Source organism: Panulirus ornatus, chromosome 5 (assembly GCF_036320965.1).
Source record: "Panulirus ornatus isolate Po-2019 chromosome 5, ASM3632096v1, whole genome shotgun sequence".
NCBI classification, from domain to species: domain Eukaryota; kingdom Metazoa; phylum Arthropoda; class Malacostraca; order Decapoda; family Palinuridae; genus Panulirus; species Panulirus ornatus.
This window is the reverse complement of record NC_092228.1, coordinates 12,192,511-12,216,218: the sequence shown is the minus strand read 5'-3', so window position 1 is coordinate 12,216,218 and position 23,708 is coordinate 12,192,511. Positions and strand designations below refer to the sequence as shown.

The 23,708-nt window shown below is 39.7% G+C and overlaps 1 protein-coding gene across 5 annotated transcripts in view; it reads right to left on the bottom strand.

Annotated features, from left to right (window-relative positions):
• The window catches only part of LOC139748567 (RCC1 and BTB domain-containing protein 1-like), a 93,762-nt gene that overhangs the window by 26,774 nt on the left and 43,280 nt on the right, over positions 1-23,708 (bottom strand). Inside the window, exon 11 of one of the 5 annotated variants that reach the window (XM_071661609.1) lies at positions 6,225-6,248. The exons of 3 other annotated variants lie outside the window; for them this stretch is intronic. In XM_071661609.1, the coding sequence (XP_071517710.1) occupies positions 6,240-6,248 (9 nt within the window). In that variant the 3' untranslated portion in view covers positions 6,225-6,239. Of the gene's footprint in view, positions 1-6,224; positions 6,249-18,695; positions 18,820-23,708 lie in introns of those variants that run through there. One more of the 5 variants, XM_071661608.1, reaches the window with a different exon arrangement.

The following is a 23,708-nucleotide window of genomic DNA, read 5'->3' as shown; positions in this document are numbered from 1 at the left end:
TGAATGCGAGTTTGAATAGAGAGAATTTAGAGGAAGTTCAATATTTCAGATACCTGAGTGGGCATGGCAAAAATGCAACTATGGGAGCTGAAATGAGGCACAGGGTGGGTGATGGTACAAAGTTCATAGGCACTTTGAGGAATGTATGGAGGAGTTAAGTACTGTCTTTGAGGGCAAAGATGGGATTGTTGTAATGGTATGGTAGTTCTGTAGGTAATATATGGCTGCAAAGAGCGGACCTTACACAAAAATGTAAAGAAGAGGGTGAATGTGTTGTAAATGAAATTTTTCACAACAATATGTGGTGTGGGGTGGGCTAATTGAATAGGGAATGATAGGGTAAGAGAGATGTAATAGTATGAGAAGTATGCATGAGAGAGCTGAAGAGAGTGTGCATAAATGCTTTCAACATATGGAGAGGATGACTAAGAGGGTATACATTTCAGAAAAGGATGGAACAAAGAAAAGGGGAAAACCAAGGATTTGGAAAGGTTGGAGTGAAAAATACTTTTACAGTTTGGTGCCTGAGGAGGAAGTGAGCTGAGCAAAATGGATGTAGCTAACTTTCTAAGTGTTGCAAGAACATCATAAAGACAGATGGAACTCCCAAAGCAGGACGTAAGTCCACATTTACTTAGTTCATATCTCAGGAGTCCCTGAGGCTCCTTCAGTGCTCAGAAGGCCAGTAATGTCCAACAGTTAAGACCATAGATCACACAGAATAGTGATGTTGTGTGTGTGTGTCTATGCACAGACAGTGCTTGCAAATAAGTATTAAGTGCTCAGTGACTTCCTTATGGTAGTTGCACTGTAGGCATGAAGGATCTTGGGATATGTTGAAATGGTGTCATAGGGATGGTTGATATCTTTGGCAGAGAAGGGAAAGTACGACTCATGTCTGTCTTAGTGTGTTGGGGTTTAGACTGAATTGGGAAGGCAGATGCATGGTGGTTGTTGGGTTATTTCAATGTATATGTGTTTTTTCAATGTTATATTTGTTTGGGGCAAGGGGAATTTGAATAGAGATCATTGAAGTGTGAGGCAGGTATAAGTTTTCTAGTTCTTCTTGGAGGTTTGAGGTTGGTTATGGAGTGATTTGGATGAAAGGGGTTAAATGTTGATTCACAGAACTGATTGCAAAAATATTGAGGTGGAATTTATTAGGGGGAATCTTTATTTCATTGTGTCAGCGTTAGTGCTTGTGGTTACGACTGTTCTGGGTGCATTATTATATGTGGTGTGAAGCTTTCTTAAATTTGCTTTTGTGAGGTCAAGAAAAAAGGTAGGTATGGGGTACTCTAGAGTGGTGTAAACTAACTGTTTGTAGAGGATACTGACAGATTCTTTTCCTTGTTCAGAGCTGCTGCCAGATCATGTTTAGAAGGCAATTAGTTTGTTTGCTACTTTTGTGTCAATTTTATTGGTGCAGGGAGTGAGCATCCTGTGCATGTTGTACATGATGCCTAGAATAGTTAGTGTTTCACTGAATGGAAGTGATTACCAATAAATGACTGGAAAGTGGGTTGGATTCACATCTCTTTGGGGTTAAAACAGTGACTGAAGACTTCTGGGTAATGTAGTGCTGCCAGTTTGTTTTTGCTACTTAGTTTCAGGGTGTTGTGAAGGGATTGGTCAGTCTACTTTTTGGTAGTCTGTGTCTGTGGTGTTTATGTGGGTGGAATGGGTCAGATGGAGTGATAAGAGGATAGGCAAATGGACAGGTGATAGTTCATATAGTATGCTCCAGTTGGGCCTTGTGCTAGTGAGCAGTTGGTGTCTGGTGAGGTAAGCTTGTGGAGTTGATGGTTGGGAGTCTTGTTTGCTTGTTGCATTTACTGAAGATATTGAGAAGCAGCAGTTGGTTTATGATCAGTTCAACTTGTGGTCATGGGTGAGAGTGTCGAGTCCATAGAAAGTATGGCACTGTAGTCTCCATACACCCCCATGCACAGTGCTTGGCCCGACTTGAATCACTTTTTTCCTGTTTCATGGTTTTCTGCCCATCAGACTGTACATATCAGTTTATCCATTTTCAGCACTGCTCCCCTTTAACCTATCTTAGTCAGTGATATCCAATAAATCCAGATAATACAGTGTGAGTTGTTGCCCTGACATCACGAAGTTGCTGTACACCTCTCTTCGCCATTTCAGCAGTACTGAGCCATACAAAGGGAAAAATAACATAGATATAATAACAATGTGGCATACCAGTTAATACAGTGTCAACAAAAAACATTGTCCACCCCAATATATTCTAAAATGTGATACACAGCTAAGGTTTATTGTGAATATACACATATGATGCTATCTGGGTAAAATCATTGTACATCTGGTCTCTGAGACTAATGTTTATCATGATGTGAACACTGGAAACTTGCCTCAGAGCCCCTCAAACTATCTTGAGGGGATGATGCTCTGTCTTTACTCTTCCAGGCTGTCACTTCATTCTAAGAATTACGCTTCTGGGCACTGTATTCCTTACACCTGTGCTTCAAGATGCTTGGCTCTTGCCTTTCCGAGGCAGAGCATTTCTAAGCCTAGAAGCAAGAAAATGTGGGCACAAGTGAGATTTCTAGGCACACTGGGTACTCAAAATGCACAATCAGGTGGCTGCTTCCTGCATAGCTTCATCAGTGCCTCGCCTAATTCAGAAGACCAAGACCCTATGGACCCAAAATATGGACCTAAAATACCTCAGAAACCTTGCCAGATGTCTGCAGATGGTAACTGAGGCCAAAAGGCCAAAGGAAGGATGGCAAAACAATCAAAAGTAAGTGTAACATCGCCTTTGAAATTGCATGGGGAGGCATACAATGTTTTTTGCAAACACTATATATTCTTACCCACAAAAAATTACACATAAAATTTTCTAAAGAGCTTGGCCATATTTGGGGAAAAAAGTCTCATATATGAGAAAGATGCAGTGAATGGGATAGTACTGGTGCTTCTAGTACTTTCCAAATGATATTTCCATCCATTCTTATTTCTCTCACAATAACTATGCTACAATGCTGGCTACATGAGCATTCCAGGGATCACCCTTCCAGCAATCAATTGGGCCTCTTTACCTAAACTAAGCTTGTGTACCTCTTTTTTTGTAATTCTTTATATTCACTGTCCAATACTAATTTGAGAAAATACAGTAATTACCTGACAATCAAACTATTTTTTCTACCAGTACAAATATATGTGGTTAAACATATCAGTAAGTCATCTACAGTCAGTATTAATGCATGATATCAATGAGTTACAAAAAACACCAAACTTTTAAAAGCCATGAAAATTCTGGGTAAAATAGTAAACTTAGGGCAAATCCACAAACTCAGATGTTAATACAGATTACACAAAACCATACATAATAACTAACAGCTTTTGCAGAATGTGCAAGCACAAAAGAGCTCATTATGTTCAAAGCAATCAAATACAATGAATAAATATGTTTGATGACAGAGTGGCAGATATATGGCGTTTTGGTCGAGGTGGTGTGCGAAGTTAGAGGGTCACGGAGAATGGTTTGGTAAAGAGAGAAGAGATAGTGAAAGCTTTGTGGAAGATGAAACCTGGCAAGGCAGCAATTCTGGATGGCACAGCAGTAGAATTTATTAAAAAAGGGGTGACTGTGTTGTTGCTTGGTTGGTAAGCATATTCAATGTATGTATGGGTCATGGCGAAGTGCTTGAGGATTGGTGGAATGCATGCATGGTGCCATTATACAAAGGCAAAGGGGATAAAGGTGAGTGTTCAAACTGCAGAGGCATAAGTCTGTTGAGTATTCCTGGGAAATTATATGGGAGGGTACTAATTGAGAGGGGGAAGGCATGTACAGAGCATCAGATTGGGGAAGCGCAGTGTGGTTTCAGAAGTGGTAGAGGATGAAAGGATCAGGTATTTGCTTTGAAGAATTTATGTGAGAAATACTTGGAAAAACAGATGGATTTGCATGTAGCATTAATGGATCTGAAAGAGGTATATGATAAGGGTGATAGAGATGCTTTGAGGAAGGTTTTAGAGTACATGGTGTGCGAGATAAGTTGCTAGAAGCAGTGAAAAGTTTTTACCAAGGATGTAAGGCATGTGTACTTGCAGGAAGAGAGGAGAGTGATTGGTTCCCAGTGAATGTCAGTTTGCAGTATGGGTGTGTAATGTCCCCATGGTTGTTTAATTTGTTTATGGATGAGGTGTTAGGGAGGTAAATGCAAGAGTTTTGGAGAGAGGGGTAAGTATGCAGTCAGTTGTGGATGAGAGGGCATGGGAAGTGAGTCAGATGTTTGCCGATGATACAGCTCTAGTGGCTGCTTCATGTGAAAAACTACAGAAGTTGGTGACTAAGTTTGGTAAAGTGTGTGAAAGGAGAAAGTTGAGAGTCAATGTAAATAAGAGCAAGGTTATCAGGTTTAGTAGGGATGAGGGACAAGTTAATTGGGAGGTAAGTTTGAATGGAGAAAAACTGGAGGGAGTGAAGTGTTTTTGATACCTGGGAGTGGACTTAGCAGCAGATGGAACCACAGAAGTGGAAGTGAGTCAAAGGGTGGGGAAGGGGGCGAAGGTTCTGGGAGCATTGAAGAACGTGTGGAAGGTTAGAACATTATCTTGGAGAGCAAAAATGGGTATGTTTGAAAGAATAGTGGTTCCAACAATGTTATATGGGTGCAAGGCATGGGCTATAGATAGGGTTATGTGGAGGAAGGTTGATGTGCTGGAAATGAGATGTTTGAGGACAATATGAGGTGTGAGGTGGTTTGATCGAGTAAGTAGTGAAAGGGTAAGAGAGATGTGTGGTAATAAAAAGTGTGTGGTTGAGAGAGCAGGAGAAGGTGTATTGAAATGGTTTGGTCACATGGAGAGAATGAGTGAGGAAAGATTGAAAGAGGATATATGTGTCAGAGGTGGAGGAAGTGAGAAGTGGGAGATCAAATTGGAGTTGGAAGGATGGAGTGAAAAAGATTTTGAGCGATTGGGGCCTGAACATAGAGGAGGGTGAAAAGCGTGCAAGGAATAGAGTGAATTGGAACGATGTGGTATACTAGGGTTGATGTGCTGTCAATGGGTTGAACCAGGGCATGTAAAGCGTCTGGGGTAAACCATGGAAAGTTTTGTAAGGCCTGGATGTGGAAAAGGAGCTGTATTTTCGGTGCATTAAACATGACAGCTAGAGACTGAGTGTGAACAAATGTGGCCTTTGTTGTCTTTTCCTAGCACTACCTCTCGTGCGCACATATGCGGGGGAGGGGGGTGCTATTCCATGTGTGGCTGATAACCATGAGAAAAATGAAGAACGTAAGTCCTAAGTGCACTTTTGTGTGTAATCACATCATCAGGGGAGATACATGAATTATGGGTCAACCAGCATGATCAATGTGTCAGATGGGGGAATAAGGCACATCATCACCATTTGGATGTTGTTCACTGGCAGGGTGGGACCCAGACCAAGCTGTAGGCTGCAACTACTGAAACAGTGGTTTGCAAGGGGTGAGAGACATGAACCTCACCAGGAGGGAAGGGGTTAAAGATTTCTAGCCCTTAGGGATCTTTTAGAATTAGCTCTAAAAGCTCACAGGGCAGTGACTCAAGAGAGAATTCTAATTTCTGTGTGTAAAGAAACTTAAAGAAAGATGTCTCATCAAAATATCCAATATGCAATTAACAAACCAGCAGCTCACTAATGCAAGTGTTTTGAACCTAATATCAACTGAAGGGATGGCAAAACACTTCCTTTCTAGAATTGAAATAACTGCCACACTCAGAGGAAAAGCTAAAACAATGCTGTTAACAACAATTAAAGCTTGAACTCCTTTATATAATGCTATCCATATCTGTCTGGCATAAACTGGTAAAGTTAGTTAATAAGGACTAAGAAAGCACAGGGTTAATTCACAAACCAACAAACATTATGCTCACAGGGTTTGCGTAAAACCCAAGTACACCCATCCCTCACTATAAGGAAATCCACTGTAATGAACAAATTGGGGGAAAACATCTCATTATTAGGAAGGCTGAAATTTATCATTATGGAATTTTGAACCTCTAGCTTATGAATATAGCCAAAACTGAATGACACATGGTGTTCCATTTTGAGTGGTCTGTCATTTGTCCTTGCATGCATTCCATACCGTTTCACTTTGTTTTGTCTTCATCCGGTACCAATCTCATTTTCTTGTAGGTGCCACCACTGTGTTGCATGAATCTTGCTTGAGACTGTTTTTCACCCTTTTCAGCATTATAACTACAGGAACAGTAACTTATGATGACTGGAAAAAGGGCATTATGTAAGAGCCAGTGATGACTAAGGTGCAAAACAAGATTGTAAATTAATTACATAAATATAAAATATGGATATTAAGGCAGTTTGAAGCAGGTGAAAAACAGCCAAAGTTCAAAAGCATTAAGACTTGCTATATCTAGAGTGAGGGCAGTATGTGACCATAAAGACAAAATAGAAGCCATTTTTTCAAGTTGCTACACCTTTGAGTGCTATGAAGGTGACTTGCCACTGAAGTGATGTAATGGCAAACATGGAAAGACTGTTAAGGATCCAGGCTGAAGACCAGAATCAATGTTCCCTACAATAAACACTATGACCAATCAGAGGTTAAAGACTGGAATTTGAGGAATAACACTGATAAAAGCTTTGAAACAGGAACTTTTCTTGTTAGTAAAGGCTGGTTTGAGAGATTTAAAATGTGTTACAGTTTGTAGTTTTAAAATGTGTGGTGAAGCTACCAGTGCTGATACAAAGGTGGTTAATAATTATCCTGAAGTGATACAGAAAATAATTAAAGAGGGTAGGGTATACAAAGCAACACTGCTCATTGCCAATCAGACGGAAATCTACTGGAGTCACAAGCCAGAAGAAAAATCTATTCTAATCAAGAGATGATGATGAAATATCACAATATGCTTAAATCATTGGTATCCAGCACACAGAGCAACAATGGTATCATAACGCTGCAACTCTCATCCTCATGGGCCAGTGTAGGAACAGTCTTGCTACATAAGAGTACAAGGTAACTGTCAGAAGCATTTTCACATTTTAAAGCAGGTTTGCAAATTCTAGCTGATAAGGTTCCAAGCTGCAAATGTAACCTTAAAGTTTCCAGTGGAGTAAACAATATGATCCACTATCATAATCTTTCTTGCTTTCAAACTATTCGCCATTTCCCGTGTTAGCAAGGTAGCGTTCAGAACAGAGGACTGGGCCTCTGAGGGAATATCCTCACCTGGCCCCCTTCTCTGTTCCTTCTTTTGGAAAAAAAAAAAAACTATCATAATATAGAAATATTTAATGTATGTATGACTCATGGTGAGGTGCCTGAGGATTGGCGGAATGCGTGCATTGTGCCATTGTACAAAGGCAAAGGGGATAAGAGTGAGTGCTCAAATTACAGAGGTATAAGTTTGTTGAGTATTCCTGGTAAATTATATGGGAGGGTATTGATTGAGAGGGTGAAGGCATGTACAGAGCATCAGGTTGGGGAAGAGCAGTGTGGTTTCAGAAGTGGTAGAGGATGTGTGGATCAGGTGTTTGCTTTGAAGAATGTATGTGAGAAATACTTAGAAAAGCAAATGGATTTGTATGTAGCATTTATGGATCTGGAGAAGGCATATGATAGAGTTGATAGAGATGCTCTGTGGAAGGTATTAAGAATATATGGTGTGGGAGGCAAGTTGTTAAGTTGTTAGAAGCAGTGAAAAGTTTTTATCGAGGATGTAAGGCATGTGTACGTGTAGGAAGAGAGGAAAGTGATTGGTTCTCAGTGAATGTAGGTTTGCGGCAGGGGTGTGTGATGTCTCCATGGTTGTTTAATTTGTTTATGGATGGGGTTGTTAGGGAGGTAAATGCAAGAGTTTTGGAAAGAGGGGCAAGTATGAAGTCTGTTGGGGATGAGAGAGCTTGGGAAGTGAGTCAGTTGTTGTTCGCTGATGATACAGCGCTGGTGGCTGATTCATGTGAGAAACTGCAGAAGCTGGTGACTGAGTTTGGTAAAGTGTGTGGAAGAAGAAAGTTAAGAGTAAATGTGAATAAGAGCAAGGTTATTAGGTACAGTAGGGTTGAGGGTCAAGTCAATTGGGAGGTGAGTTTGAATGGAGAAAAACTGGAGGAAGTGAAGTGTTTTAGATATCTGGGAGTGGATCTGGCAGCGGATGGAACCATGGAAGCGGAAGTGGATCATAGGGTGGGGGAGGGGGCGAAAATTCTGGGGGCCTTGAAGAATGTGTGGAAGTCGAGAACATTATCTCGGAAAGCAAAAATGGGTATGTTTGAAGGAATAGTGGTTCCAACAATGTTGTATGGTTGCGAGGCGTGGGCTATGGATAGAGTTGTGCGCAGGAGGATGGATGTGCTGGAAATGAGATGTTTGAGGACAATGTGTGGTGTGAGGTGGTTTGATCGAGTGAGTAACGTAAGGGTAAGAGAGATGTGTGGAAATAAAAAGAGCGTGGTTGAGAGAGCAGAAGAGGGTGTTTTGAAGTGGTTTGGGCACATGGAGAGAATGAGTGAGGAAAGATTGACCAAGAGGATATATGTGTCGGAGGTGGAGGGAACAAGGAGAAGAGGGAGACCAAATTGGAGGTGGAAAGATGGAGTGAAAAAGATTTTGTGTGATCTGGGCCTGAACATGCAGGAGGGTGAAAGGAGGGCAAGGAATAGAGTGAATTGGAGCGATGTGGTATACCGGGGTTGACGTGCTGTCAGTGGATTGAATCAAGGCATGTGAAGCATCTGGGGTAAACCATGGAAAGCTGTGTAGGTATGTATATTTGCGTGTGTGGACGTATGTATATACATGTGTATGGGGGGGTTGGGCCATTTCTTTCGTCTGTTTCCTTGCGCTACCTTGCAAACGCGGGAGACAGCGACAAAGTATAATAAAAAAAAATATATATATATATATATATATATATATATATATATATATATATATATATATACATACATATATATATATATATATATATATATATATATATATATATATATATATATATATATATATATATATACATACATATATATATATATATATATATATATATATATATATATATATATATATATATATATATATATATATATATATATTTTTTTTTTTTCATACTATTCACCATTTCCCGCATTAGCGAGGTAGCGTTAAGAACAGAGGACTGAGCCTTTGAGGGAATATCCTCATTTGGCCCCCTTCTTTGTTCCTTCTTTTGGAAAATTAAAAATGAGAGGGGAGGATTACCAGCCCCCCGCTCCCCTCCCTTTTAGTCGCCTTCTACGACACTCAGGGAATACGTGAGAAGTATTCTTTCTTCCCTATCCCCAGGGATAATATATATATATATATATATATTTTTTTTTTGCTTTGTCGCTGTCTCCCGCGTTTGCGAGGTAGCGCAAGGAAACAGACGAAAGAAAGGGCTCAACCCACCCCCATACACATACATATACATACATGTCCACACACGCAAATATACATACCTACACAGCTTTCCATGGTTTACCCCAGACGCTTCACATGCCCTGATTCAATCCACTGACAGCACATCAACCCCAGTATACCACATCGATCCAATTCACTCTATTCCTTGCCCTCCTTTCACCCTCCTGCATGTTCAGGCCCCGATCACACAAAATCTTTTTCACTCCATCTTTCCACCTCCAATTTGGTCTCCCTCTTCTCCTCGTTCCCTCCACCTCCGACACATATATCCTCTTGGTCAATCTTTCCTCACTCATTCTCTCCATGTGCCCAAACCACTTCAAAACACCCTCTTCTGCTCTCTCAACCATGATCTTTTTATTTCCACACATCTCTCTTACCCTTACGTTACTCACTCGATCAAACCACCTCACACCACACATTGTCCTCAAACATCTCATTTCCAGCACATCCATCCTCCTGCACACAACTCTATCCATAGCCCACGCCTCGCAACCATACAACATTGTTGGAACCACTATTCCCTCAAACATACCCATTTTTGCTTTCCGAGATAATGTTCTCGACTTCCACACATTCTTCAAGGCTCCCAGGATTTTCACCCCCTCCTCCACCCTATGATCCACTTCTGCTTCCATGGTTCCATCTGCTGCCAGATCCACTCCCAGATATCTAAAACACTTTACTTCCTCCAGTTTTTCTCCATTCAAACTTACCTCCCAATTGACTTGACCCTCAACCCTACTGTACCTAATAACCTTGCTCTTATTCACATTTACTCTTAACTTTCTTCTTTCACACACTTTACCAAACTCAGTCACCAGCTTCTGCAGTTTCTCACATGAATCAGCCACCAGCGCTGTATCATCAGCGAACAACAACTGACTCAATTCCCAAGCTCTCTCATCCCCAACAGACTTCATACTTGCCCCTCTTTCCAAAACTCTTGCATTCACCTCCCTAACAACCCCATCCATAAACAAATTAAACAACCATGGAGTCATCACACACCCCTGCCGCAAACCTACATTCACTGAGAACCAATCACTTTCCTCTCTTCCTACACGTACACATGCCTTACATCCTCGATAAAAACTTTTCACTGCTTCTAACAACTTGCCTCCCACACCATATATTCTTAATACCTTCCACAGAGCATCTCTATCAACTCTATCATATGCCTTCTCCAGATCCATAAATGCTACATACAAATCCATTTGCTTTTCTAAGTATTTCTCACATACATTCTTCAAAGCAAACACCTGATCCACACATCCTCTACCACTTCTGAAACCACACTGCTCTTCCCCAATCTGATGCTCTGTACATGCCTTCACCCTCTCAATCAATACCCTCCCATATAATTTACCAGGAATACTCAACAAACTTATACCTCTGTAATTTGAGCACTCACTCTTATCCTCTTTGCCTTTGTACAATGGCACTATGCACGCATTCCGCCAATCCTCAGGCACCTCACCATGAGTCATACATACATTAAATAACCTTACCAACCAGTCAACAATACATTAAACATTAAACATTAAAATCCATTACCTTTATACATTATTTTTGGAAAATTCTCCTTCCGCAGAACTAAAAATGTATAGGTTTTGAGAGCTGAAAAACCTTTCCTCTCTAAGACAGCGTCTAATAAGCATGAGAGACACTACATTGAGGATAATCAGGGTTAGGATCTTCCAAACTTCAATAATTCTGAGGTGGAGGCACTGGCCGTCCTCATCCTTTGCTAAACACTCCAATGTAGCAGTGAAAGCCCACTCTTTTTAGGCCAACCTTTAGCTAACCAAAGACCACAAAAAGGACATTATGTTGACCCACTTGGTTCTAGCTATTAGCAGCTCACACAGTTCACATATAGACATCAGACAAAAGCAATCTTAGTAGATACACAGAAAGGTTTTCCAAAAAGAGGAAAAGGCAAGACAGTAAGGGGGTCACTGCTGTGGAGTTTTTCGAATTTCAAAACCTACATCTCTCTTCACTGCAGTCTGTTTTGTGAGCATGATAGCATAAAAACATGAAGGAGGAGGGTTTTGAGGAAAAACTTCCACATAAGATAGCTAAACCCAAAAGCAGAGGAAATTTGGAGGCACACCTGAATCCATCTCTACTGATGGAAGAGTCCCTAAAGTTACACGCAGTAAATTTACAATGTCTAAATTAAGTTATTGGTACCTCTTGATTCCCATGTACTTGATTTATGTAATTTCTGATATAACACATGATCTATATACACCTTTTTCTATCTGATGTGGGTTTGAATTTGGAATAATGCAATCATCATTGGGCTGGCAGCATGGTGGTGTGGCACTGCCAGTGCTGTGTGAGAAGCACACATATGCATGGAGGCAATACAGTTTATAGTCAGGGAGTGCTACAGTATTCTATACTGCAGTATACTGTATATACTGTATACTAAACGTATTTTGCCCCTTACATCATGCCACCAAAGCACCTTCTAAGTTCTCTTGGTACTACTGGTGCTAAGAAGCATAAGACCATTACTATTGAGATTAAGATGGGAGTGCTCAAACATTACATGAGAGGTGAATGAACAGTTGGTATCAAGCATGCACTTGGACTTAGTGAATCTATTAACGGACTATTGGAAATAATGCAGAAAAGACCTAAGTTTGATTGAGGAGAGAATGGAACAAATGTTGAGCATATGTATCAAACACCAAACTCATGAAATGTTCCTGTTAGCATGTTTCTGATACAAGCAAAGGTCCAGAGTACATATGATGACTTGGCAGCAGAAGAAGGAGCTATGAAGAAATTTCAAACAAATCCTACTTGGTTAACGAATCTTAGGAAATGCTACAATTGCCACAACATCTAGACTGGTTAGGCTGCTCCTGTTGATATTGTTGCTGCCAAAAATCATCAAGAAAGGAAGTTATTCTCCTAAAAAAATTTTCTAACATGGATGAGACTGGATTATTTTGGAAAAGAATGCATTCAGAAATGTACATTGCCTGAGAAGAGAAGATTGCACCAGGATCTAAAGTTAGTTATTTTCTTATTAAAATTCACTGTGTAATATGTGTATTACAGTATTCTATATTTCTTGTACATGCATACTATAGTTTCTCATTGGTTTACACTGTCTTACAAATAACAAAATCCCCCAACCTCCATTAGTTACATTATCTGATTCACACGACCATTTTCAAGAATGTAACTACAGCATATATCGAGAGGCCCCTGTCCTGTTTAACAAAAGGGGATGAAGAATGCCAAAGACTTCTTTTCCTGATTTCCTCTGATGAAAGGTTTCTGAATGTCTATAGGCCACTTTCCTTATCTCCTATGTTTGAACAAAAAACCCAGCTGAACCAATAATTATGAGTTTTTTACTCCACAGAGAGATATTCCTCCCTGAAAGGTGTCTCACAGCTTCAGGATGCACAAATAAATGGTTAACTTGATATTAATTGGTGAAGTACAGGGTCTATCAGAAATTATCTGGGGACATAGCGCAATGCTCACCCGATGAAGTGTTCCACGAGTGGATGATAAAAGGGCTATTTCTGTAATTACTGGTCATCTTCTTACCAAAGTGACTGTTGTAGGTAGCAGTTGGTAGGCAGACACCAACTAGGAGATGTATTACTGGTACTACTTGCCTGGGTATCTGGAGGGTTAGCGATGACTATGTAATGAGCCAGCAATATAGTAGTAAGTAAAGTTGTACTCCACAAACATGCAATCTCTCCTTGTCATACATAACAACTGAAAACACTTAACTCACACAAGTCATTCTTCATAACTCTGGATTTTCCTACAGGGGTCACTCCATGCAAGTCCTGCTATTGGCAAAATAGTTGGAGCAACAGACAGAAGCAGTAGGCAGGAGCATTAGGTAGAAACATTAAGTAATACCATAAGAACATTAGGTTGAAGTAGTTGGTAGGAACATTAGGTAGGGGTCTCTGGAAACACTATGCAGGATAGGCCCTTGCTAGCGGCAAGGGTAAATAAGTAAATATGTAAATAAAGTGTAATATATAAAAAAACACATGGAAAATTGCAATGTAACACATATGTATGGGGAGTGTGAAATCACATCAGGAAAAAACACAAGGTGTGATTATATGTATAAAGAATAAAATCATGTCTGAGAAAAAGCATAGGTAATCATCATATACTTTTATGTATATAGAACATCCATGCTGCCAGCCCAGGCCCTATCCTGTCCACTTAACACCCTGCCACACCAACAGAAAGGAAAGTATACTATACATTTGAGTATTTTTTTCAAGAACACAGAAAACACTGCATATTTTTCTTTCTATATCACATCTGATGACACAGCGCTGGTGGATGATTCATGTGTGAAACTGCAGAAGCTGGTGACTGAGTTTGGTAAAGTGTGTGGAAGAAGAAAGTTAAGAGTAAATGTGAATAAGAGCAAGGTTATTAGGTACAGTAGGGTTGAGGGTCAAGTCAATTGGGAGGTGAGTTTGAATGGAGAAAAAACTGGAGGAAGTGAAGTGTTTTAGATATCTGGGAGTGGATCTGGCAGCGGATGGAACCATGGAAGCGGAAGTGGATCATAGGGTGGGGGAGGGGGCGAAAATTCTGGGGGCCTTGAAGAATGTGTGGAAGTCGAGAACATTATCTCGGAAAGCAAAAATGGATATGTTTGAAGGAATAGTGGTTCCAACAATGTTGTATGGTTGCGAGGCGTGGGCTATGGATAGAGTTGTGCGCAGGAGGATGGATGTGCTGGAAATGAGATGTTTGAGGACAATGTGTGGTGTGAGGTGGTTTGATCGAGTGAGTAACGTAAGGGTAAGAGAGATGTGTGGAAATAAAAAGAGCATGGTTGAGAGAGCAGAAGAGGGTGTTTTGAAGTGGTTTGGGCACATGGAGAGGATGAGTGAGGAAAGATTGACCAAGAGGATATATGTGTCGGAGGTGGAGGGAACAAGGAGAAGAGGGAGACCAAATTGGAGGTGGAAAGATGGAGTGAAAAAGATTTTGTGTGATCGGGGCCTGAACATGCAGGAGGGTGAAAGGAGGGCAAGGAATAGAGTGAATTGGAGCGATGTGGTATACCGGGGCTGACGTGCTGTCAGTGGATTGAATCAAGGCATGTGAAGCGTCTGGGGTAAACCATGGAAAGCTGTGTAGGTATGTATATTTGCGTGTGTGGACGTATGTATATACATGTGTATGGGGGGGGGTTGGGCCATTTCTTTCGTCTGTTTCCTTGCGCTACCTCGCAAACGCGGGAGACAGCGACAAAGTATAAAAAAAAAAAAAAAAAAAAAAAATCACATCTGGGAAAGTAAATTGAGGAATTTTATACAGTAAGGGTTAATACCACAACTGAGAAAGAGATTCTTGCAGGGCACTATCATTAGAGGCTATATCATTATGAGCCTTATTCTGTTCATGAAAAATGTTATAACAAATCTACAAATAAGACTTGGTTCAAACAATTCAAATCCCAAGCCAGAACATCTGTTGCAATGACCCTCATATCTGTAACTGGAGACATACACATATTGATGTTGAAACAATGGTTCAAGTGGCAAAAAGAGCCACTTGTAATGCCACTCCCAATGAGAGGAAACAGTGAAAACTTCATACCCTATGGGCACTTCTGCAGACATTGTGTCTTACCTCAATATGGCATCTGCTCTGACCTAGCCTACTTGGAAATAAGCAGACTGTATAGCAAGCCTCTTGGACAGAGCCTGGGAGAAAATCTTTTCCACTAATTCTATGAGAAACAGGGAACTGCTTGTTCAACAAGTAGTGGACAGGCACACCAATGTCCATCAGAAATAAAAAAAAGATTATGTACAACTGAAAACTTTTCTATACATAATTGCGCAAAACATTAAAAAGAAGTGCTATGGGTAGGTAACAGCACTTACAGCACAGTTTATTAATAACATACCAGTGAAGGATTCATGGAAGGCTTTATACTGTAAAATGTAAAAATACAGATGACTGAATAGCTTTCCTATGGTAAAATTATTTGGGTTACCTTCAGATTTTACTATGCAAGAGACAAAGGAAAATCATAATGAGATCAGTTAACTAACCCATGAATAACAAGAAGCAGTATGTGCTCCAGCAATCTTGACTCAGCAGTAATATTCTCATTATCCCTCTTATCATAACTGTTTACTCTGAGCACTGTAGATAATATTATCACTTTCTATGACATTGTCACTCTATGCATAGAGGGCACTGTTGTAAACACTTCACCATCTCATCTTGATGTTTTTCTTGGTAATTTGATTCTTTATTTGTTCAATGATGTAAACACAAAAGAATGCAAAACTGGGTGATGGTAAACAAAGATGACCTGCACTGTATTACACATACAATCAGAGATGCTTTCAGAGTGAAGTACAAGCAACAACCTATGCCTCTGGTGCTGGTGCGGCTCGAGTTTAAGTAGGCAAGGGAGGTGACATGCTGACTGTCTTGGAAAACAGGCAAAAGCTTGGTAGGATGTCCTTTATTTTTTCTTTGAGGTGTGAAGCATTTTACCAGTTGTGGATCAACAACATATACATATATAGGATTATGTGAAACAGTGTAAGGAAGTAAGATCCAGAAAGATGTGTAAAAATGAAACTGGAATGCAGAAGATGGGTGATTTATTAGTGCTTGCACACCTGGCTTGAGAAGAAAGATGATAAAAGGCAAGTGTTCTGGGGGCAGCTAAGTGAGTGTGTCCGCAATTTAGATGTATGAGGTCGAGCATCAGTGATGGTGATTTAAATGCAGGGGTAAGTAATGGGGCAGTTGAGGAAATAACTAAGGGAACAGGGTATTCAGTGAGGTGAAGAGGAATGGTACAAAGCTTGTGGAGCTTCGTCCTGAAAAAAGACTGGTAACTGGGAATACCAAGTTTAAAAAGAAGGGCACATGTAAATATATGTGGGTAAGAAGGAAAGATGGTAAGAGGACATAAGTGATTTACAGACTAATTGACAGATATGCAAAAGTGAGACTCTTGGATGTGAATGTACTGAGAAGGGCAGCTGATGGGATGCCTGATCAGTACCTAGTAGAGTCGAGAGTGAAATTTTGTAAAGGTTTTTGGAAAATAAGAAACGATGCAATTGAAAAGGGGGTGATGGAAGTTATTGCAATATAGAATCATGAAAGGGAAAAAGAAATGACAAGGGAGAGTATTTACAAATTTTGGAGGAAGTGAAAAACCTATCTTTTAAAATGTGCCAGGTCATAGTTATTGGGAAAAACATGAGAAGGTAGAGTTCCACAGCTCTGACATGTAGGGAAAGAAGCAGTTCTCAAAATGGCCCACCCTTGATTCTGCAGCTTGCTGAGTTTTGCATGGTCTAACTAGTGGAGGGAGCACACAAGCAGCCAGATCTTGAGAGCAAAAACCAAATATGGATGAGAAAGTCGATGACGATGTGCTAAAAGGTTTTGGACATATGGAGAATGAATGGGGAGAGGCTGACAAAAAGGATACATGTGTGAGAAAAGGAGAGGACAAAGGGAAGGGGGAGACTAAATTAGAAATGGAGGAATGGACTGAAAAATATTGGAGTGCTAGTGGTTTGCATATGCAGGAGGGTGAAAGGCATGCATGCGATAGAGTGAACTGGAGTGATGTCATACACAGGGGTTGACATGCTGTCAATGGACTGAACCAGAGTATATGAAGCAGCCAGGAAAAACCATTGAAAGGTCTATGGGGCCTGGCTGACGATAGGGGGCTGTGGTTTCAGTGCATTACACATGGCAGCTAAAGAATGGATGTAAGCAAATGTGGCTTTTACTTGTCTGTTCTGACACTACCTTGCTAAAAAGGGAAACAGTGAACAAGTATGAAAGAAAAGAAAAAAGTAATATGTACAGATATCTGTAAATTTGCTAAAATATATGCAAATGTGTAAATGGTAAACATAAATAGTGACGTGTCATTAAAAAAAAAAGGGCCACAAGGCATGGCCACTCACTATATGTCCCCAACCCCTTTACCAGTCAACTTTGCTGGGGAAACACCTTATCTTCTGTATTACCTCATGGAAATAGGAGCTATGTTACCTCGCTTGTTTTTCCATATCCTTTACTTTTACATGAATTTCTTTCCTAAACAATGATGAGGGTCGTTACTGAATTTTCGTCAGAAGGTCACTGCCACCACTCTACCTCCATTGCCTTCCTCTGCTCTTCTGCCAACCACTGCTGAGGCCTTTACTGTTAACATCAGCACTATACCACAGCTATGTAAGTTATGCTACCTCACTTTTTTGTATATATCCTTTTTTTGACATATTTTTCTTCCACTCTAATAATAGGTAAAAATTTGCATACCTCATTTTTTGGCCCAAATTGTAAGCAAAATAATGCAAGTTACTAATCCTTTTAGGTTTAATAAGCTAAATAAATAAACATAAAGAAGAAAAATGGTATAACAAAGCAAAGAATAGAAAAAGCTAGTTTGGTAACAAGAGGCCGGAATGTTGACATCATAGGCTACAAGAGAATTGTGTGAGCTGCTAGCATCTGGGACCAAGTGGATGATGATCTCACCACTGTGTTGATCTCTGGTTGGCCAGGGGTGGGCCTACAATGACTGTGCTTTTGCCACCATGGATGAGTAGTTAGTGAAGGGTGAGGAAGGCCAGTGCTTTATCAGAAATACTGAGGGGTGGAAGGTCCTACCTCTAAATATCCTTGAGATATCCAATAGAATGTCTCTCATGCTTGTGAGACAGACCACAGAGGAGAAAAATAACAATTATAAAGAGTGACGCTCCATTGTTAACAGTACCTACAACAGAAGAAGATGGCTTAGAGGAAGAATCACATAATCCACCTATACATCAACCTCCACAACTCCCTGCAAAACCACCTCATGCAATGGCAGCTACAGTCACCAGTATTTGAAAATAGTATCATAATTATCTTTATGTCTATTCTCTACATATTCCATTATTATCATTCTCTCATAATATAAACAAACTTACATCAAATGTGTTCAAAAAAAGATTTCTACTTTCTTAGATGTGCATATGTCTTGAGGTTACAACCTTTTCTGTACCAACAGGTTCTCAGTTACATGTTTGGAATCTAAGGGAAAATGAGTTTTGCTCAGTGGAATTTCATTATACAGACAAGTTTTCAAGAGCATATATATATATATATATATATATATATATATTCCGTACAGCGAGGGATGGGTGTAAAATCAGTTAGTCTATAAAACTTACCATTTCATAAAACAATCCAGATAATGCATAACATCAGTGTAAGAACTTCTTTACTGTAAACAAGAGACCCTTAGCCTAAAAGGCGTAGACTACCAGTTTAGATGGGCAGATTGACTCCAGAGTGTACAGGTTGGCCTACTCTTAGTACCCTGAAAACAGAGTTATTCAGCAATATTACATTAAAGATTCAATGCATTCCAAAAGACACTTCCAGATGAGAATGTAAAGTTCCTGGTAATATAAAATGTAGGAAATGAAAGAAACTAGACTAAGCCAAACCATGTACCTCTTGTTGCATTGACCTGAAACCTAGAATAAGGTACACTGATATATATTTGCACTCCTCAGAGCATAATACAATTAACAGTCAACTTTACTCAGCATGCCAAGTCATAAATAGCACACTAAAAAACATACACTGCACAATTAAAAACATAAGTATCACCAAAGTTCACCTCTAGGGTGAGAAATGTGGTTCAGGATGACCTATTCATGGTGGGATGCTGATGTGTTGATCAATGTGCAACTGCATATGAACGTTACATAACTGTAAATCAAAGACTGGTGGAGAAATAAAATCCAGATGTAAAACTTCACCAAGATATGGATGTGCTCACGTATGCATACACAGATGCGAATGCTGAAGGGAGAAGAATATCTCTTCCTCTGCTCCATAAAGGCATACTGAAAGGGGGCAGCTAAAGTGCACCAGTGGCTAAGCCACCACTAATACTTACCCATTATGAAGTGCAGAAGACATCCAATTACCAGGCACTAATATACAAAATAAGTATTTTTCAATCATGAGGTTGCCTCCGAGGCATGAAATGTAGATCACAGTAAAATACTTTTGGTAAGATGCTGTAGCACTCATTAATGTGCATCTGCATATAAGGTTACATGGTTATACATCAAACAGTGGCTGAGAACTAAATTCAGATGTAAAATTTAACAAAAGTGTCAATACACTCATGTACATGGACACAGGTTGACACTGAAGGCAATAGAATAGTTCCTCTTCTACTTCACAGAAGCAAACTAAAAATTCAATTAACAAGCTTTCAACATTGCCTCATTAAGAGGTAGAAATTTCTTATTCTTACATTAAGCATTGCATAAGATGTTCTTACAATACGAATAATACTGTTAAAAACTTGCCACTCTCCATCTGAATAACAATCAAATTTACATGATGTACTCACAGTATAATCAAGGATTTCTAGACAGCATAAGTTTGCAAGTAAAATTCTACTCCAGATATTCCATAAATGACTATTCTAAGAAGCAGCAAAATGCTGCCAAGTAGCAATGAAAATAATCTCAGTTAACAGGTGTTATATCGCAGATAAGAAGGAATCTATAAGTAAAGGGAAACCAATCACAAAACTTGGACTAACACAGCACAAGTGCTAACATGAAAATACCTCAAAATCTCATTTCCTGAGTAGGTGAAATAATAACAAATGAATTAATATGACATTAGAGATGAGAGCTATTCAGAGATAAATCATTAGGAGCTCACCAGCAATCAGTGTCTTCACTGTGGTGGCTACATCATGGGCATGAATAAAGGGTCTTGGGATATGCTAAAATGGTGTTTGTACTGTTTCAGAGATGAATGATGTCTTTCTTTTTATGATGAAGGTTCCAGTTATGGACGAAAGTCCACATCAGGGATGGTCCTTAATTGAAACATAGAGAGAATTATGAAAAGGAAGAAGAAAAAAACATGGAAAAGTATTTACAAATATTTGAGGAAGTGAAAAACCTGTCTTTTAAGATATGTCAGGTCACAGATATTGGGAAAGACATGAGAAGGTAGAGATTTGGAAAGCTTCTACAAGTAGGGAAAGAAGCAGTTATCAAAACAGCCCACCCTTGACTTACCAATGGCCACACTAATCATGTGACACAGCAGGTTGCTGAGTATTGCGTGGTATAGCTAGTGGTGGGGGAACACAAGTAGCCAGCTCTCAGAAGCAAAAACCAAAGTAATACCTACAGAACAGGAAAACTGAACCAACACTGCAGCATAGGCCATGAGGGTCAAGTGTGTATGTTAGCCTGGGATGAATCAATCCTTTATATAACAAGAGCAACTGCTCAGAAGAAAAGTTTTGACATCTAAACAGAACAACCATGTTTTTTAGAGGCAGACTTAGCTACTCCTGTAATGTGGGGTCTTCAAGAAAGAGTGGTTGTTACAATAATACCAAGTATGTTCAATGAGTTAAGAAGTGGAATTACAAAGCCGTCAAAGGAGAGATGAGAGGTGTGAGGAGTTTTCGATAGAGATGGGTGGAAACTGGGTCCTGAAGGCATTAAACTTAACTAGATTTCATCTACCCCACTGAGATATCCTGTCTAAGTCTGAGTTTGTTGACAAAGCTGTGTCAAGAGGAGATGCAGACTGAGTGAGAGAAGAATGAGTAGAACTGAAAGTTTGGATGAATGCAGTGTTGAGTCATAAGCATATGAGTGCATTTGATTATTTGTGGAGGAGAAAATCATTGGAAAAAAAGGAGAAAAAGTAAGGGTCAGGACAGAACCTTGAGGGACACTACTGTTGATGGAGAAATGGGGGTAGGCTGATTCATCAACAACCACAGAGGTAGATCATCTAAAGAGGAGGCTAGACATGAAGGAGTAAAGTGAGGGACGGGAAGACATCAGAAGGGAGCTTAGAGATGAGATGCCAATGCCACACCCTGTCAAAAGCTTAGGATATGTCAAGGGCAACTACACATGACTCCCCAAAATCTTTTAAGGATGATGACCAGACAACAGTAAGATAGAATTGAATATGATTTTCAAGGTGTCTATAGAATTGAATATGATTTTCAAGGTGTCTATATAAATAAATATGATTTTCAAGGTGTCTAATTTAATGAGAGTTGAGGAAGGATTCAACGACTCTGAAAATGGTAGATATCAAAGCAATAGGATGATAGTTAGAGGGGTCACAATGGTCATTCTTCTTAGGGATGACATGAATCAATGCATGCTTTCAAGGAGATGGAAAAGTTTTGGTTTTTAAACAGAAACAGAACAGACAAGCAAGAACAGGTGCAAGTTCAGATGCACATTCTTCCAGTACATGAGGATGGGTGCCAATTGGACCATAAGCCTTGCTTGTGTCTAGAAAAAGAAGCACTTTCCAGACAGTCTGAAAAGAGATTATAAGGAGGGGCATAGGAGCATCAAGGGGTGAAGGAATGTAAGAGTCATCTAAATAAGTGACAGGTAATGAGGATAGGACAGAGTGAAAGAAGGCCTTAGTGTAATCATCTAATGTGAAAGAGACTTAAACCTGTCACTAGAGCTGCATATCAGTAGAATAAGAATGAAATAAAACGTCTGCTGGCATTCATATATGAATCACGTTCAGGCAGAGGATAAGGATAGATTTGGCACAAAAATGACTTCATATATCAGACCTAAACAGAATTATCCTCAGTGGTCTCTTCGCTGCACCTACAGAAACACAAAGATCTGACTGAGAGGGTCCAGATATTAACTAAGAGGGCTACAAAGCTGTCCTATCACAACGTCTCACAGCATGACTGCACTGCCATAAAGTTATACAAAAAAAGACTTATAAGATATTATTTCAAGCATTTTTTTTTATCAATGTGCCATACATTTTCACCGTCTTTTTTTCCTAAATACACATAACACTGGAGATGATATTACTAACACGATGAGTGCATGAGTTAAAATCATAACAGTAGCCACTGTTTTTGTGTTAGTATCTTTCTCTACAATCTATCTGTAGAACAATCTGATTTACATACCCATTTTATCTTATTCTCTAGCATACATCTTTGTGAAGCTTGCATTCTTCATATCCACTCAAGTTACATTTCATCTAAATTCTTCAATATAGTATTGCACTTACCCTACATTCAGACTTGCTTTCCATTTCATCATGAGTCCATGTGGTCAATTGTGCAAAATATCCTCTAACTGCATATCCTATTGTACCAACATTCACATGATCATAACTATGTACCATTCCCTGAAATTCCTTCCCTACCTCCTGGGAACTTTATTTTCTGTCATAAGCATCTTCGTTCCTTCTACAATGATATCTTAGCACCTCTTTACTTATTGTTGATCATTCTTCCAAAAATCATAAAATTTGCTTTCCTATTTACATGTACTCTCTGTTTCACCCTTAGTCAATGCTTTGAAAATTACAGTTTCAATTTCTGGTGATGTGAGAAGGAGATGGAGTGAGTATTTCGAAGGTTTGTTGAATGTGTTTGATGATAGAGTGGCAGATATAGGGTGTTTTGGTCGAGGTGGTGTGCAAAGTGAGAGGGTTAGGGAAAATGATTTGGTAAACAGAGAAGAGGTAGTGAAAGCTTTGCGGAAGATGAAAGCCGGCAAGGCAGCAGGTTTGGATGGTATTGCAGTGGAATTTATTAAAAAAGGGGGTGACTGTATTGTTGACTGGTTGGTAAGGTTATTTAATGTATGTATGACTCATGGTGAGGTGCCTGAGGATTGGCGGAATGCGTGCATAGTGCCATTGTACAAAGGCAAAGGGGATAAGAGTGAGTGCTCAAATTACAGAGGTATAAGTTTGTTGAGTATTCCTGGTAAATTATATGGGAGGGTATTGATTGAGAGGGTGAAGGCATGTACAGAGCATCAGATTGGGGAAGAGCAGTGTGCCACAGTTTCAGAAGTGGTAGAGGATGTGTGGATCAGGTGTTTGCTTTGAAGAATGTATGTGAGAAATACTTAGAAAAGCAAATGGATTTGTATGTAGCATTTATGGATCTGGAGAAGGCATATGATAGAGTTGATAGAGATGCTCTGTGGAAGGTATTAAGAATATATGGTGTGGGAGGAAAGTTGTTAGAAGCAGTGAAAAGTTTTTATCGAGGATGTAAGGCATGTGTACGTGTAGGAAGGGAGGAAAGTGATTGGTTCTCAGTGAATGTAGGTTTGCGGCAGGGGTGTGTGATGTCTCCATGGTTGTTTAATTTGTTTATGGATGGGGTTGTTAGGGAGGTAAATGCAAGAGTTT